The 15,116-nt window shown below is 38.9% G+C and overlaps 1 protein-coding gene across 4 annotated transcripts in view; it reads left to right on the forward strand.

Moving 5' to 3' along the window:
• The window catches only part of PARD3B (par-3 family cell polarity regulator beta), a 1,797,179-nt gene that overhangs the window by 1,120,142 nt on the left and 661,921 nt on the right, over window positions 1-15,116 (forward strand). Inside the window, exon 22 of one of the 4 annotated variants that reach the window (XM_089670953.1) lies at window positions 1,446-3,961. The exons of the other annotated variants lie outside the window; for them this stretch is intronic. Coding sequence (XP_089527079.1) covers window positions 1,446-1,470 — 25 coding nt within the window. The 3' untranslated portion in view covers window positions 1,471-3,961. Of the gene's footprint in view, window positions 1-1,445; window positions 3,962-15,116 lie in introns of those variants that run through there. 4 annotated transcript variants of the gene reach the window in all.

Below are 15,116 nucleotides of genomic sequence, written 5' to 3' on the forward strand. Positions count from 1 at the left end.
CAGGTCAAAGTTGCAAAAATTGCTTAGTAGTTAAGATTTGTTTTACCCCTAAGCACGAAGGGAGTTAAATATGTTTTGCTTTTACGTATCATTACCATTTTTCCACATCCTGGTTAAGTGATGCACAGGTGATGTAATCAGGCCCTCACAGATGCATCCTGGGAAGTCACATTTTCTAGGAGGCAGTCCTGGAATTCTAGATAGAACTCCAGGAACTACAGTAAAGGGAGATCGATTCATCTGCCCTGAGTGGAAATGGCCACCATGGGAAAAATGAGAATGAAAAGAAATATAAGGTATGCAAAGAATAAAAAAGCCTGCAATCACATATAAATCCTGCCATAGAAGGATCGAATCTTGGCCGGTTAAGAAGGGACTGGCTGAGATTCAATCCATCTATGGGTAGACTGGTTGTACTGAAGCTGATCCATCAGATTTTTAGCATGTGATCACTGTATTTTGCTGGCAGGGAAGTTTCCCCGCCTGCAGAACACACTGAATGTGTTGATGGAGGAATCGAGCAATCTTCATTCCTTCCACCATGGGTGGAAGCGGAACTTCACTCTCTCAATCAGCAATGACTATTTTTAATCCTTATGCTGCTAGCAGTAGTAAATAGATATAAAAGCATATCATATTTACTTGTTTAAAACTTTTTTTTTACATTTCTTCAGTTACTCCTGGTTTTCATGCCTAGTCAAATGATGTCATACATCCCAGGAGTCTTCAGGAGGGGAGGGAGGGTTCTCAGCTCAGCCAATGTTTGACCTAAGGGTAGATGGATTCCAGGAAGTAAATGCTACAGGAATCATCTGCCCTTACTCAAGATGGACAGATATACCAGGGGGTGTTTTGCAAAATGAATTCTCAGCAAAATAAAGCATGGAGACATGGATGGATGGGTGAGTTTGCTTTGGATATTAATAATGAATTAAATAACACGTTTGGTTTGTGGTACTCAGATGCAGTGCAATTCCACTTTAATCTATGGTCTGTTTTAGTAGCTGTAGATTTCTAAAACTAAACATTTCTAAAGGTGGCTTTGTTGTAATTTTTATAGGGATGAAGTTCCTATTTCATATCGCAATGTAATTATCATACAAGGCACGCCAAGGGCAGGGGGCAGAGTTTGGTCTGAAACAAAGTTCATTTTTGTCAAGTATTTTTATTTATTTTTTGTTTTAAATGAGGACTATCATTGCATTGCTCAGGATGCCTCTCTGTATTTTAAATAATCATTGTCCTATTAGTAATGCATCCGCAAGCAAGTTTTAAACCTTTTAAACCTTTAAGTAAACAGATTTGTTCTGCAGCTAATTCCGTTCTGATCAAAAGCTTTTTTTGTAATACCTGTCAATCAAACTATGATTTTCTGGATTTTTTTTTTAGTTTTGTTCATATTAACTTTTATTCTTCAAAAATATTAATGCATTTGTCTTACGCAGGAAAGAGCAGTTTGCTGTCATCTGAAAAAGAGTGCAAGATAAGTGGAAGCGCAGAGTCACAGAGCGTCCTTGCAACACAAACAACATGTAGGGTTTAGATGAGTGATGACATGCAGCTGAAATACATGAGCATTAATGACATGTATTTCAAGCAAATTCATAGAAAAAAAAACACTTGAAATCCATAATCACCCTAAACCAATCTTCTCTGTTGGCAGTGATCATGTCCCTCTTTTGCCTGTTCCTGTCTGTCATCTGTCACTTTTTGTGATATGATTTTTTTTCTTACGTGAAGGCAGAATCACTGCACAATGAGAAAAACACAGATTCTGTAAATCACTTGTAATAATTATTTTCCTTTCTGATTTTATCATAGAGCTAGCTGAGCTGTACCCCAGTCTTGTACATATAGTATAAATACACTATAAAGGTTCAGATTCCACATATGAATGATGAAGCGATGGCAAAGTTAACATGTTCATTCAAACAATAGTATTCAGTTTTACGTTTACTTCAGACGTTGTCAATCACCCTTTGGCTCCTAAATATCTCAGGTGACTCCAGGCCCCTTTCCAGGACAGCTGTTAAATGCTTCTTTTTGTAAACTTTTTCTTAAGTGTTCATAAATAATCAAGAATAAGACACAGAATGGTCTCACAGGACCTATGATGAGAAGAAGCTTTGCATTCTTTCAACTCTCCCCTTTCTTGCACAGACTGCTTGGAAATCCAAAGAACACATATAGCAAGGCATGTCATTACTAATAGCTCCTAAATGATATGGTTGAATATGTAATTTGAGGCAATACCATAATCTACAATAAAAAGAAAATACTTATAGCTAGCATTGGTTTGTAACATTCTACTTTCAAAAAATTTCTCAGTGCTACTGTTATTCCATGGTACAGTACAGATAAACTCACTTTGCTTCCTGCCACAAAGCAAGGTCTGTCAATGAGCTCTTTTTGGGAATTTTCCCAGTTGTATTCCTGAAAACATTTAGAGAGGTGACGGATGAGAATTTCCATTCTGAATGACTTACCCTTTGCCATTTCATAAGATATCATCTTATATCAATCCAAACAGTAGAAGAATCTTGTACAATGTTAGCCATCAAATATTTTGGACAATTTGGAGTTTAAGAACCTTTTTTGGAATTTGGAGCCTTTATTGGCTAACTTCAAGTCCATTTCTGAGAACGTTCACTGGAGCAACCTTGTAGGCTTAAAAAAAAATCTATATACTTACCTGTGATCTTGAGTCTGTTCCAATGGCATCATAGGTCCTCTTCATCATCTTCTTCCTCTGGCAGTGGATGGGTCTGCATAATGACTGCAGCAATCTTCTTTGTGTCCTGGGCATGTGGAGGGTCTTGATCTCCTAGCTACATAAAAAGTGGGTTAAATAATTTACCCCTTAAAATGATGTTAAACTCTTGTATGCCATTTTTGGCCACAGATAAGCTTATAATAAAGTTTACCTGTAGGTAAAATGAATAGCTCCTAAACAAACTGTGTGCTTGCATGGGAGTAACATCATCGTGGCTCTGCCAGTAAGGCGGCTGTAGCCCATAACCTGTAAGGAAGACCGAGTGAAGATGGAAGCCCTGTTAGCGGTGACAGAGTTCCGCTAGAGGGCTTCATTTCAAGGTAAGTATTTCATAATGTGCTAGTACATATTATGATATTACCTTGCAGGGGGAAATCTTTTTTCTATGGAGGACAGTGCTGGAAAAACTCTTATTTTTAACAGGAACGTTTTCATTTTGTACCCAAACTGGATGTGGGCTTTAAGTTCCTTCCTCAAGCATTATGCAGGAATTGTAAGATGCCTTAAAAAAATCAAAAACTTAAGTTAGCCAGAGAAGCATACCTCTTAAGCTCTAAACTTTTTGTGTAAGTCAGTCCAATGGAGAATTATAGAGAGTTCAGGTAGCATGTAATTAAACGTTACCTGTAAAGGTTGAAATATGGTGGCTGCCATTGCTTTTTTTTTTAGTTGAGGGTTCTGGGGGTATCGTCCTGGTTCTGGCCTCAACACTTTTTACCCTTTTTAGGACATGAATATACATTCCACAACTACACTGCACTTTAAATTATGAATCTTTTTAATGCAAAATATTAGTTTCTCTATTGCGGTTAATTAATTACAATTTTTATTAAAAGTTTTGTAAATCGATTTTCTTACTATGCAATAGTCCTATGATTGGATCTGTTGCTGTGTAATTGTGTAAAATATGGCATGCTGTACAGCATGGGTTTGATTTTCAGTTAATCAGTGAATGATAACCCTTTCTCTCTATTTTTCTTTTCAAATTAATCCATGAAACATCCACATTTTTAATGCATGTTATAGCCACAAAAATGACTACTAATGCATCTGTCTACCTGACTAAACATTTTGTACCATCTTTAATGTTACATGTATAAGAATGATGCTCATATTTTATTTTATTGTAAAGGGATATGCTCCTTTAAATATTTGTATGGATAGTAAATAAATACATATTTTTCTTGATATCTTTTGGTTTACATTTTCACTATGTTGATGATAAAGCCTGAGGGGTTTCCCTTCCCTTCAAAACAAACCAATACCATATGTAGTATTCCTGCCTTTAGCTATTAATGATATAGGACTAATCATATACAGAATATGGTAATAACAACAAAGCTTGTTATTAACCACTTGCCTACCAGGCACTTATACCCCCTTCCTTACCAGGCCAATTTTCAGCTTTCAGCGCTGCCGCACTTTGATTGACAATTGCGCGGTCATGCAACATTGTACCCATATGAAATTTTGATCATTTTTTTCTCACAAATAGAGCTTTCTTTTGGTGGTATTTAATCGCCACTGGGCGCTTTACGTTTTGCGCTATAAATTAAAAAAAGTGCAAAAAATTTGAAAAAAAAAAAAAAGTTTATTTGTTTCTTTTATAAAATTTTTCAAACAGGTATTTTTTCTCCTTCACTGATTTGCGTTGATGAGGCGGCACTGATAGGCGGCACTGATGGGCACTGATAGGCAGCACTAAAGGGCACTGATAGGCAGTACTAATGAGGTGGCACGGATAGGCGGCACTGATAGACAGCACTAATTAGGGGTCACGGATAGGCGGCACTGATATGCAGCACTGATAGGCGGCACTGATAGGTGACACTGATGATGGGTACTGATAGACGGCACTGACTGGCATCACTTCTGGGCACTGACTGGCGGCACTGACTGGCACAACCCCTGGGCACTGACTGGTGGCACTGACTGGCAGCACTGGTGGGTGGCACTGGTGGGTGGCACTGGTGGACAGCACTGGTGGGTGGGCACAGGTGGGTGGCACTGGTGGGCACAGGTGGGTGGCGCTGGTGGGCACAGGTGGGTGGGCACAGGTGGGTGGCACTGCTGGGCACATGTAGGTGGCACTGCTGGGCACAGGTAGGTGGCACTGCAGAGTGGCACAGGTGGGGGCACTGCTGGGCACAGGTGGGGGCACTGCTGGGCACAGGTGGGGGCACTGCTGGGAATGGGTGGGCGGGGCTAGTGGGCGCACAGCTGATCGGAACTTGCGGGGGTCACTGCTGGGCACCGATCATCAGGGCACTGATCATCAGTGCCCTGATGATCGGTGCCGATCCCCGCTCTGACAACTGCCGGTTCTCGGCAGTACTTTCCTCACGATCTGACAGCGTGAGGAAAGTGCAGCCGAGAACCGGCACTTGCATTTTCCTGTGATCAGCGTGTCATTGGACACCGCTGATCACGTGGTAAAAGGCCGGTGGGATCGGCCTTTCACCACATCTCATGATCAGCTGTGTCCGTAGGACACAGCGATCACGGAGATCGCCGGGTGCGCGCCCCCTGGGGCGCGCAGGAGAGCGCGTTCTGGGAGGACGTCATATGACGTCCACTCAGAACTGGCCGGCCGCGGTGAAGCCGTCATTCGGCTATGCGCGGTCGGCAAGTGGTTAAAGAAAATTTAAAATGAAAGCTTAAAGGAAAAGTTCACCTTTTAACAAAAAATAATAAATGCACTTTTTTTGCAGGTAAAAAAATGTGCATTTACTAATTTTTGTTTTGGGAGCCTGGAAAGCTTTTTACCAGCAGATTGCAGGTGCATACCTCTCAATGTATCTGTGTGTTTGTACCTCGTACAGGCAAGCAGATACACACTGACAGAAAGAATTGATGAACTACTACAGCACTCAACAGTGACGTGGTAGTTCATTGAGAACTTGTAGATGCCAATCCACAGAATACTGTGAATGAGTGACAAGGCCGGGCAGGCTTATCCCCACACGGGCGCTTTTTGTTTAAATTGTGACAGCTAGTGGTGAGAGAAGATGTCAGAACGGGCAATTGGGGGGGGGGGCGGGCTGCAGGGGCTGGTTCTTTCATAACATGTTAAATGTTATACCCTAAATATGAGTGTAACATGTAATATGTTACAAAAGGTGAACTTATCCTTTAAATGAATGATAGGTAGGCTGCCATTGCCAACCTTTTTTTTTTAAGAACTGTCTATCTAACCTTTCTTTCTGATCCCTTACTAAATATGCGACACTGGATCACAAAACCTTGATCAAGTGTAGTGTAATCTAAAATCATATTTAGAGGATAAGTTCACCTTTCATAACATGTCACATGTTACACCCATATTCAGGGTGTAACATTATGAAAGCATCGGCTCCCACTCCCCATCGATCTCACACTTTGACAGCTAGCGAGGGATATTCTCTCCCCCCCATGCTGTAAAATTTTAAGAAAATATGGCCATGCGGGGCTCCGCCTGCCCGGCCGTGTCACTCCTTCATGAATGAGAAACTACATCCTCAGCAGCTGTTGGCTTGTAGTTCTCAATGAACTACCATGGCTCTGTGGAGCGCTGTGGTAGTTTTTTTGAATCTTCCTGTCAGTATATCTACTTGCTCGTACATCCCGTCCCAGGAGACCTGCATGGCACCAGCAATCTACTGATCACAGACTCCTGCAGCAAAAAATAATTATTGCACATTTTTTTTACCTGCAAAAAAATGTGCGTTTATAATTTTTTATCAAAAGGTGAACTTATCCTTTAAGAAGTAAGATGACTCATGGTAAGGCTGTTTTGAATCCAAAGCACTCTTCAATATAGTTCCTTGAGGTGTGGTGCACTGCAGGTGTGTACCTGCTACTGTAACAGTATGTTGGGACACCACTCAAAGTTATTGGTACTACACCACACTAAAGTGCCATGCTTGCTTTACTGTACATGCCACACCCATCCGAATGGGTGATAAAAGATGTTTTTTTTTGTCTGTCAGAATAAAAAAGGTATTGAAATTTGTTTCAGCAAATATACTAAATTCAAAACTGGGAATTTAATTGCGGTTGCTCAATATCAAATATTGCCTCTTAATGCTATCTGTACTATTTATGTAGGAGAATGTGTGGCAAGCATTTTAAATGGAAATCGCTCGCTTCTGTAGACCAGATTACTTACAAAATTAATGAATTATTTGTATTTTGGACAAAATGTATATGCTTCCCACACACATCAAAAATATTCAAGTTGTACTCTAACAACCTTTAGTACAGTTTTTGACAAATGTCCATGATTCAACACTTTTTTCCTTTATCAAAGACACCTCCTATTACAGTTATATGCTGTAGCAAAAATCAAATGTTTGTGAGTTTTGTTATTATATCATATGCCAGTCCCATGGTATTAGGTATACATATTATGGATAATGTTTAAACATTCTCTGTTCCAGGAAAATATGTTCTACAAGAAGGGACTGGTTGTCCTCCCAGCTCTGTCTTGATTTATTTTTGTCTGGGACTAAGATGATTTGTTTTCTGTGGACTGTGAACAAGCATGTGTATTAATGATCAATTTCTCAAGCTGCGCACATTAATTCCTTAAAAAAAGAAATGTCATTGAAGCTTAAATGCTAATATGCGTACGGTTAATTAAGAGAGCCAGAATTAGCTAGGAGCGTGGTGAGTACTAAGAGCCAAAGACAGAGGGAATGTAATGTCTTGGTCTCCTTATGGATGACTATAAGAATATTAAATGTGAACTAGCTGATAATAGGCAGAATTAAGATTTCAGAAGTGGCATTTTAAACGTTCATTTAATGGCCAAAGATTAATTAGATAGTCAAAGTTGAGAAGAAGAAAAATCGTTATGCAGAATAGAGATCATCTTCCTTTCTCAAAGTATAAGCTAATTGAATGTACAATATTCCTCTTTAAGACTTGTATAGACATTTCTCATCACTTCCCCACATTCAGTAGTTTGGCTTGTCCTTGATTATTCAAGAAATGTTAATATTTTATCTTTTAAAAAAGAATCCTTTCCAACTTTGCAGAGTATTTTGTTTTAATTAGAGAAATTAGAGAAAAAGTCTATTTTAGAATGGTGTTTAATAGACTTTCATTTACTAAAGGAGTATTGGCTGTTTACATAACAAAGGGTATTTTCACTTAGCTTACTAAATGAGGTGAGATTCTGTTGATTTCAGCCATCCTATCATGAGTAACAAAAGTCCTGTTATTGTTCGATTTCCTTGCACTTGATTGGGTATTCTTTGAATGTGAAAGTGAAAATTTCCTTGGTAATTGCACAGCCTAAACTTCTTTTAGCAGAACTAAGCCCATTGATTTAACTGTTTTTCAAAAAAGTTACATTCAAGCCATGCAGCGCTTCTAACCTTAACCAAACTGTTAAGTCATCAAATAGCTGGTGTCAGAAATGATTACATGTGCAGCGTCATGGCAACTGCAATCAAACAGAGGCTAACATGGTAGCTCCTTAAGCTGTAAAGGAGAGAATTTTTTTGTTCCACTTTAGCAAATCAACCCCACAGACTTTCCAAAAGTGGGAAAAAAGTGTTTTTCTTCACTGCACAATAATGAATGCCTTCTACTCTCAGCTAAATGTATGACACCTTTTCCTCGGATATGTTCTGTTCATTTTGGAAAGTCCAACTTGCAGTTTATGGGCTTATTGATGCTAATTTTCCTTCCAGTATTTTCTGACTGTTTGCTGCAATCCTCTTGCCTTTCATTTTCAGTAAATGCCGTGTGCTGCTGTAGTTCACCCCCAGAACAGAGGAGATCCACTTCAGGCTTCATGTTAGGGATGGTATGCATCTCTTCATAGGCCTTGCTAGCTCCTTTCCGGCAGTTTATTAGTATTTATGGTTATGATCATAATTTGGTTTGTCCTCATCACTCCAAATGATTATTTTTCAGGTTTGAAAACTCTTTAGGTGCTGTTAGCCATACTGTAAGCAAGGCATTAGTGTAAAAAATGGCCAACATTTTACAGATTCTGCCAGTTGTATTTTTCTAAACTGTTTGCTGGGAGTATTTCTTTGATATCATGAATTAGGGTTGTTGCCTCCCTTCTTTAAACTGAACATAAGCAGGTTCTATGGCCGAGAAATGGGGTAACTTGGTGCTTTACCTACATTTAATTAGCTGTGCTGGCTGTGTAAACCTGAACATACACTGCTAGTTTTTCTTCCACGCAGCCTACAACAGATTCTTCCATCCACGCTTTACAGTGCCGATGAACGACTCTCCAGCTGTGCCCATTGTATGTTGACTGCTGGCTTTGCCAATTAGATGCAGCCACTTCTAAACTGATAATTTTCTACCTGGCTGCTTCATTATTTCAGTTTAAGAATACCAGGCAGGAGGCAAGTGAATTTTGACCTGTTCTTCAGGAACCTGATGAAATTTGTAAAGTGTATGACTAAGCTTAATATTTCATTTTTGATTTTCAAGGCATAAGGTGAAAACTTCTATACCTAAAATAAAATATATAAATAAAGATTCCTCCTCGTGTTTTATCAGGGTAGAAAGGGTTAACTGTTTTGTATACAAATATATCTATAATACTATGAAAATTTGGTTTTAGCAAACTGATTGAAGATAGTAGTTGAGTTGCTGAATAAAGAGTGTAGTGTGATTCTCAGTTCTTCAGAAAGGTAATTCTGTCAGTGAGCAGACAGGAAATTGTCCACTTGAAGAGAAAGGGGAAAAAGGGCACACTATTTTTTGGTTGTTTTCTGTCTGAACTACCTGTAATGCTCCATAATTGTTTGAAAGGACTGCAGTAATTGAGCACTTGTATGCCGTAAGTGCATGACTAGCCAGGGGTCCTGAAGTGCTTCTCTGTGCACTCAGGTAATAACAGAGCAAGCTTCTTGCCTTGCATCTCCTGCTTTGTAAATCAACTCTGCCTCTCCTGTGTGACTGCCAGGTGTACAAAATGTATTTTAAATTGCACCCAATGTGGTAAAGCTCAGCTCTGGCTTTACTTGGTGCTGATTTTTGAAGTGGGCTCATTATCAGATTATTTTGTGAAGGCCTTACACCTGAACACTGTATGTGATTCACTTTAACTGATTGTCTCAATTCACATGCTATGCTAAATTGCAGATAGCTGTAGCCTATAAAATGTGTTGGCCTGTTAAATTACCCCAGTGTGTTCTTGTTAATCATTTACGGATAGCAATTGGTCAAGTAATGCCCAGTACTAAATCTGTATTTTCAAGGGAACACAAGGTAGGCTGTAATTTTTTTTGATTGTTTTTAAGAGGAAAGGTTTAGTGCCAACTTTAAGTTTAAGTCAGCAAACATGTTAGAAAAGGGCATTTATTTGTTAGCTTTTTCCAACACGTTGGGTGTTTTTATGTTTTTTATTTTTAGGCATCACATCATAAAAGTAACCAGGTGATGACCAGTCCAGGGGTAATTTGTTCTAATCTTGGGTCTTCTATCTAAAGGGGAAATACACAATCAGAAAATTGACCGATCGGTCATCGGATGATCGAGAGGCGTTCGTTCCTTGGTCGAAATTGTGGCCCACATTAACCAATCTAAAAAAATAGTTCGTCGGGCAATACGTAGTGTTGATGTCTTCCGTACAAGTGGAAGTGATGCAGTGTGCGTGTGACCTTGTAGCCACGCCCTTTCGGCCAGAACGAGCGATATACACAACAATTAACAGTAATGAGTATATTATAGTTGATCAAATTATCTATATACATAAATAGTGATACATAAAAATATAATATGCATAACTCCGTTTCATTATCTCATTAGGCCAATCTACTTTTGACATTTGGATTTTTCGTTCGTGTTTACGAAGATACCTTGAACATAAACATCCAGGTCATCTTCTGTTTCCACTCATGCGTGATAGCGCTTGATAGATTTTTTTCATACGACCGCCATACCACCGCATAGAAAATCGGTCGTTCGTATGCGAAACAACAACATTTTTCACTGTTGTTCAACCAGATTTTTTCTTTCACAATACCGTTATCGGTTAAAACATCTTGCTCAACAACGAAGACAAAATCGTTCAATCAGTGGTTCCGCAAAATTTTTCGTACAATTTTTTTTATCATGTGTATGGGGCATAAGCTGGGTGAAACAGAATTCAAGGCACATATAAAATTACCAGTGACTACAGTTTTGCAGTAATTTAAAAAATATATACATTAAATTTATTTTGAATGCACCTTGTGTATGTTCCTGATATTGGCTTGATATTAGGCTCTTTTATGTTAAAATGTAAACTGCAGAAAATAAGATCAGAGATAGTAGCCAGTCAGTCTCTGCTGTAAACACATTCCCCAACAAAGAGAGTGAGCAGACAGATGAGTTCAGTACTCTGATGTTGCTCTTTCACAATCCTAACAGAGGCTGAGAGAAGGCTTAACTGGACTGGAGAAAATCCAGGCCACCTACCTATCATCTGTGCTATCTGGCAAAACTGTGTAAATCTTAGTGGATGGACAGTAATAAAATTCTGGGCAAAATAGCTGTGTCGATGGGCTTGTGTCAGTGGCATGAGTTTGACAGAGGTAAGAGGCACTTATGCGATTATTCATAATTCTTTAACATATGCAGCACAGTGGCTAAATGGTTAACCTAGCAGCACTAGGGTATAGTTTAAATCCCAACCATGGCACTACCTCCACGGAGTTTGCATGTTCCGCCTGTGCGGTTTTCCTCCGGGTACTCCAGTTTCCTCCCAGACTCCAAAGAGATGATGGTAGGTTAATTGATTCCTGTCTAAATTGGCCCTAGTATATTAATGTGAGTTAGGAGCCTTAGATTGTAAGCTCCTTGAGGACAGGAATTGATGTGAATGTATAATAAATATGTGCAGTGCTGCATAAATTAAGGGCCCTATGTAAGTACCTATAATAAATAATGTACATTTGGCCCAGGGTTGAACTGCTTCTGACCTGCATTTGACCTGTCTCAAGCAGGATTTGCATTATTATAGACTTACTGTATATGGGAATGCAAAACCCACTTAATAATGTTAATTTTCCCATCGCACACGTTTCTGGATCAGGCTCAGAAGTAGCGGGTGCTGTAGCAACAGCAAGTGGGAGACTAGAACCATCACAGATCAACGTTGATATGTGTCAGCACACCCTGGATCATCAATGTCGCTCGAAAAGTTTTTTTACTGAAGAATGATCACATCACAAAATAGAAAGGTGCAACATTTCTGAGCCTTGCAGTACCCCTTCGTCAGGCACATATCTTTCTTTTTGCGGTCATTCTTCAATAAAATAGCTTTTCAGATGACTTTGGTGATCCGTGGTGTGCTGGCAAATATGAACATTGATCTGCAAAACGCACTTGACGTAAACAAAAACTCATTGACACATGCCCTTGTACTGTATGTATTTCAATTGTGCATTTAGCAGTTTGCCTGGACTTCAGCTTTAAATCCATTATAATGGAATACTGGAGAGTATTTCCAGCAGCAGATTTTGTTGACTCTTTTGTAAATCCCGTTCTTTTGCCACAGCCATTATTATAAACATCTGCTACAAGCAAAAATGTTCAGATAGAGTTTGCATGTCTCTTTGCTTCAATAAGTTTGTTTATTTTTGAGGGTTTCAAACTTTCAAGAACTAGTAATGTAGCAAATGAAAAAACAACATATAAATAATCCTTTAGATGTGTCTGCTTTATTTTAATTGAAAAGAAATTGCAATAGTTTAAAAAAAAGTGGTCGTGTCATAACTATAATTTTTTATTTGAGAGATTTGATCTTTACTGCTAGGTTTGTCTTCCCTATGAATGTGGAAGTAATGGTTGTTTTGGGAAGAGTCAAGAGACTATTTGTTAGAAAATGTAATTCTTCAGCCACAGAGATAAATTTAAAGTTTCAAGCTTGGATGGTATTACCTTTCGGAGAAAAGCCTGCATCAAGAAAGTCTGTGAAGCCTATGTGCTCAATTTCTACATGAATAGTTTTAAAATTTGAACATATGAGTAATAATACAGGTAAAGACAGTCCTATTTAGCAGACAATGTGCACTACATTTGGCTCTAACCCTAAACCTGCTGTGTTTTTTTCCCCTTAAATTGCGCATAAAAAAATAATACTAATGGAATGAGTAAAATATTATTCAGTGATAAACCAAAATAAATGGTGAAACCCAATTACAGAACAGATTTAAAGAGTAACTCCACTTTTGTTGAGACAAAAACATACCCTCTGAATGATCTATGTACATTGCAAGAATTTTAACAAACTTTGTTTCAGATTACTACCTTTTGTTATTCTGAAACACCTGAATATAATTCTGTATGTGTCGATGTGGAAAGTGAATCTATATGGGAGTGGTTTTATAATTATCAATCAGCTGCTGTACCTGCAGGGCTCTAATGAGGAAATTGGCAAGATCTGAGTCCCTTTAGACGTGATTTCCCTTTATGGGTATCTCACCAAAAATGACATTTTTGTTGCAGGGGATTCCAAAAATCTGACTTGTATTTTAGTGGAGACTTCTGGGGAAATCAGTGAGCCAATCACCCAAGCAGGAAATTACATTTTCAGGGGGCATTCTGCACACCCGAACACCTCCTGGAGCCATGTTGCATTGCATTTTACAGCACATTGAAAAGGAAAGGTATTTTTTAATAACATTTAATTACAATATGACTTGAGGTGCAATTTCTATATGCTATATTATTTTTTTTTATTTGCTATTTTTTTCCCCACAAAAATGAAGTTATCCTTTATATTATTATTATTATATTTTTTTGCAATCTGCACAGACAGAGCAGTGGTGAGTCATCCAAGAGCTGCTCTGAAGGGCTTCTTCTAGTGGACTAGGACTTCAACTGTCAAGGTGAGAACAGACACTAGCTGGAAAGCAAGCAAGCAGATGAAAAGAAGGAGAGTTGTTTAGAAACCTCTGAGAGGTGCAAAGGATAACTATATTTTCACTATACCTAAGCCCAAACACCCACCTATTGGAAGAAGTCTTGCTTTACCATTGCTACGTATACCCCCTTGTACATACCTCAGCTCAGATGGTAAAATAGTGGATGAGCCATGACAGTCAGCACTGCTCCTCCTTTGAGCCAGCAATATATGTCCTCAGAGTTGTGCATTTGTCAATCTAATAGTTGGTAGATTTACAAATAGGAAAAAGTTACAATTGTTGCTATCCTCTCTGAGTGTTCAGTGAGCTTTAAAGTGTTGGGATATTTTAATGTTTTATGGTTTGCAAAGCTTGTTATCACCAAAGGACCAAAGAGCTTTTATTGTTTTGTATCAAGAAGATCTCATTCAAAATTTCAGTCTGTTTGTGCTTTAAAAGACTTAAGTCTTAACTCAAAAAAGCCTATGAAAAAGGGATCAGGGGCATCTCATGTAGCCCCCTACTGACCCCAGGCCCTCAGGCAGTGCCCCAGTTTGCAAATGGTCAGTCCGCTCCTGGTCTTAAGGATGTTAGATCATGCAACAAGACAGTGATCTGAAATCCTGTAGTAGATACACAGGCTTGAAGAGAAGATATTTTGTATTTTGGACCAAATACATTCTACAAGCTTTGCAGGTCTAGCCAACAGATGCACGAGGAAAAGTTCATCAAACAAGAATGATTCCAACATGTACGAACATCAGCCATTTAGCATTTGGGCCAGATATGAAGTTTGTACATAGAATGATGCGAGAAACCATGGTCTTATCTAAACATAATTGCATCATATTCTTTACTGATGTAATGACATAGAGGAGAGTTTGTTCTGTACCACCAATTGTTTTGCAATGTTTTACACAATGGTAAAACAGTAGAGCTTGCCAACAAGTAGATGGGTTTGATTGGGCTTTTCAGGCCATTCTATGAATTGATCTGCAATTTGGAGGAAATTCTGGCACTAATATACACACCGACTGAGTTGATAACATGAGAAGAATAAAGGAGAGGAAATCTACGGAAAGCTCCCAAACATGGCAAGCTGCAAGAACACTTATAGTTAAAGGCACCTCTGTATACATAATCATGCAGCCTACTGTAGTTATAAGTACATGAGACATTTAAAAATCTTACCTTATTTTTAATAAGGTGAATTCAGGAAAATGAAGTCTTTATTTCTTCTTGGCACTCCTGCTTGGTTCCCTCCGAACAGGCTATCCTTTGTAAGCAATTAATAGTCCAAATCAATGTGACAAAAGAAAAGTCCGTATTTTCATGATACTGTGAGCTGCTGGGAGTCCTATTTTCAGAGCATCACCACTAAGAGGGATCTTTGCTGCTGTGTTGTATAACATTCAAGGTACCCCACCATCAGAGTTCAGTGACAACATACTGGGTGCCCTACCCCAGTGCATGCGGTTGCGGGGCAGTTATGATGCAGC

The sequence above is a fragment of the Staurois parvus genome, unplaced genomic scaffold, assembly GCF_062004578.1.
Source record: "Staurois parvus isolate SC_StPar_1 unplaced genomic scaffold, SC_StPar_1.0 ptg000011l, whole genome shotgun sequence".
In the NCBI taxonomy this organism is placed as follows: domain Eukaryota; kingdom Metazoa; phylum Chordata; class Amphibia; order Anura; family Ranidae; genus Staurois; species Staurois parvus.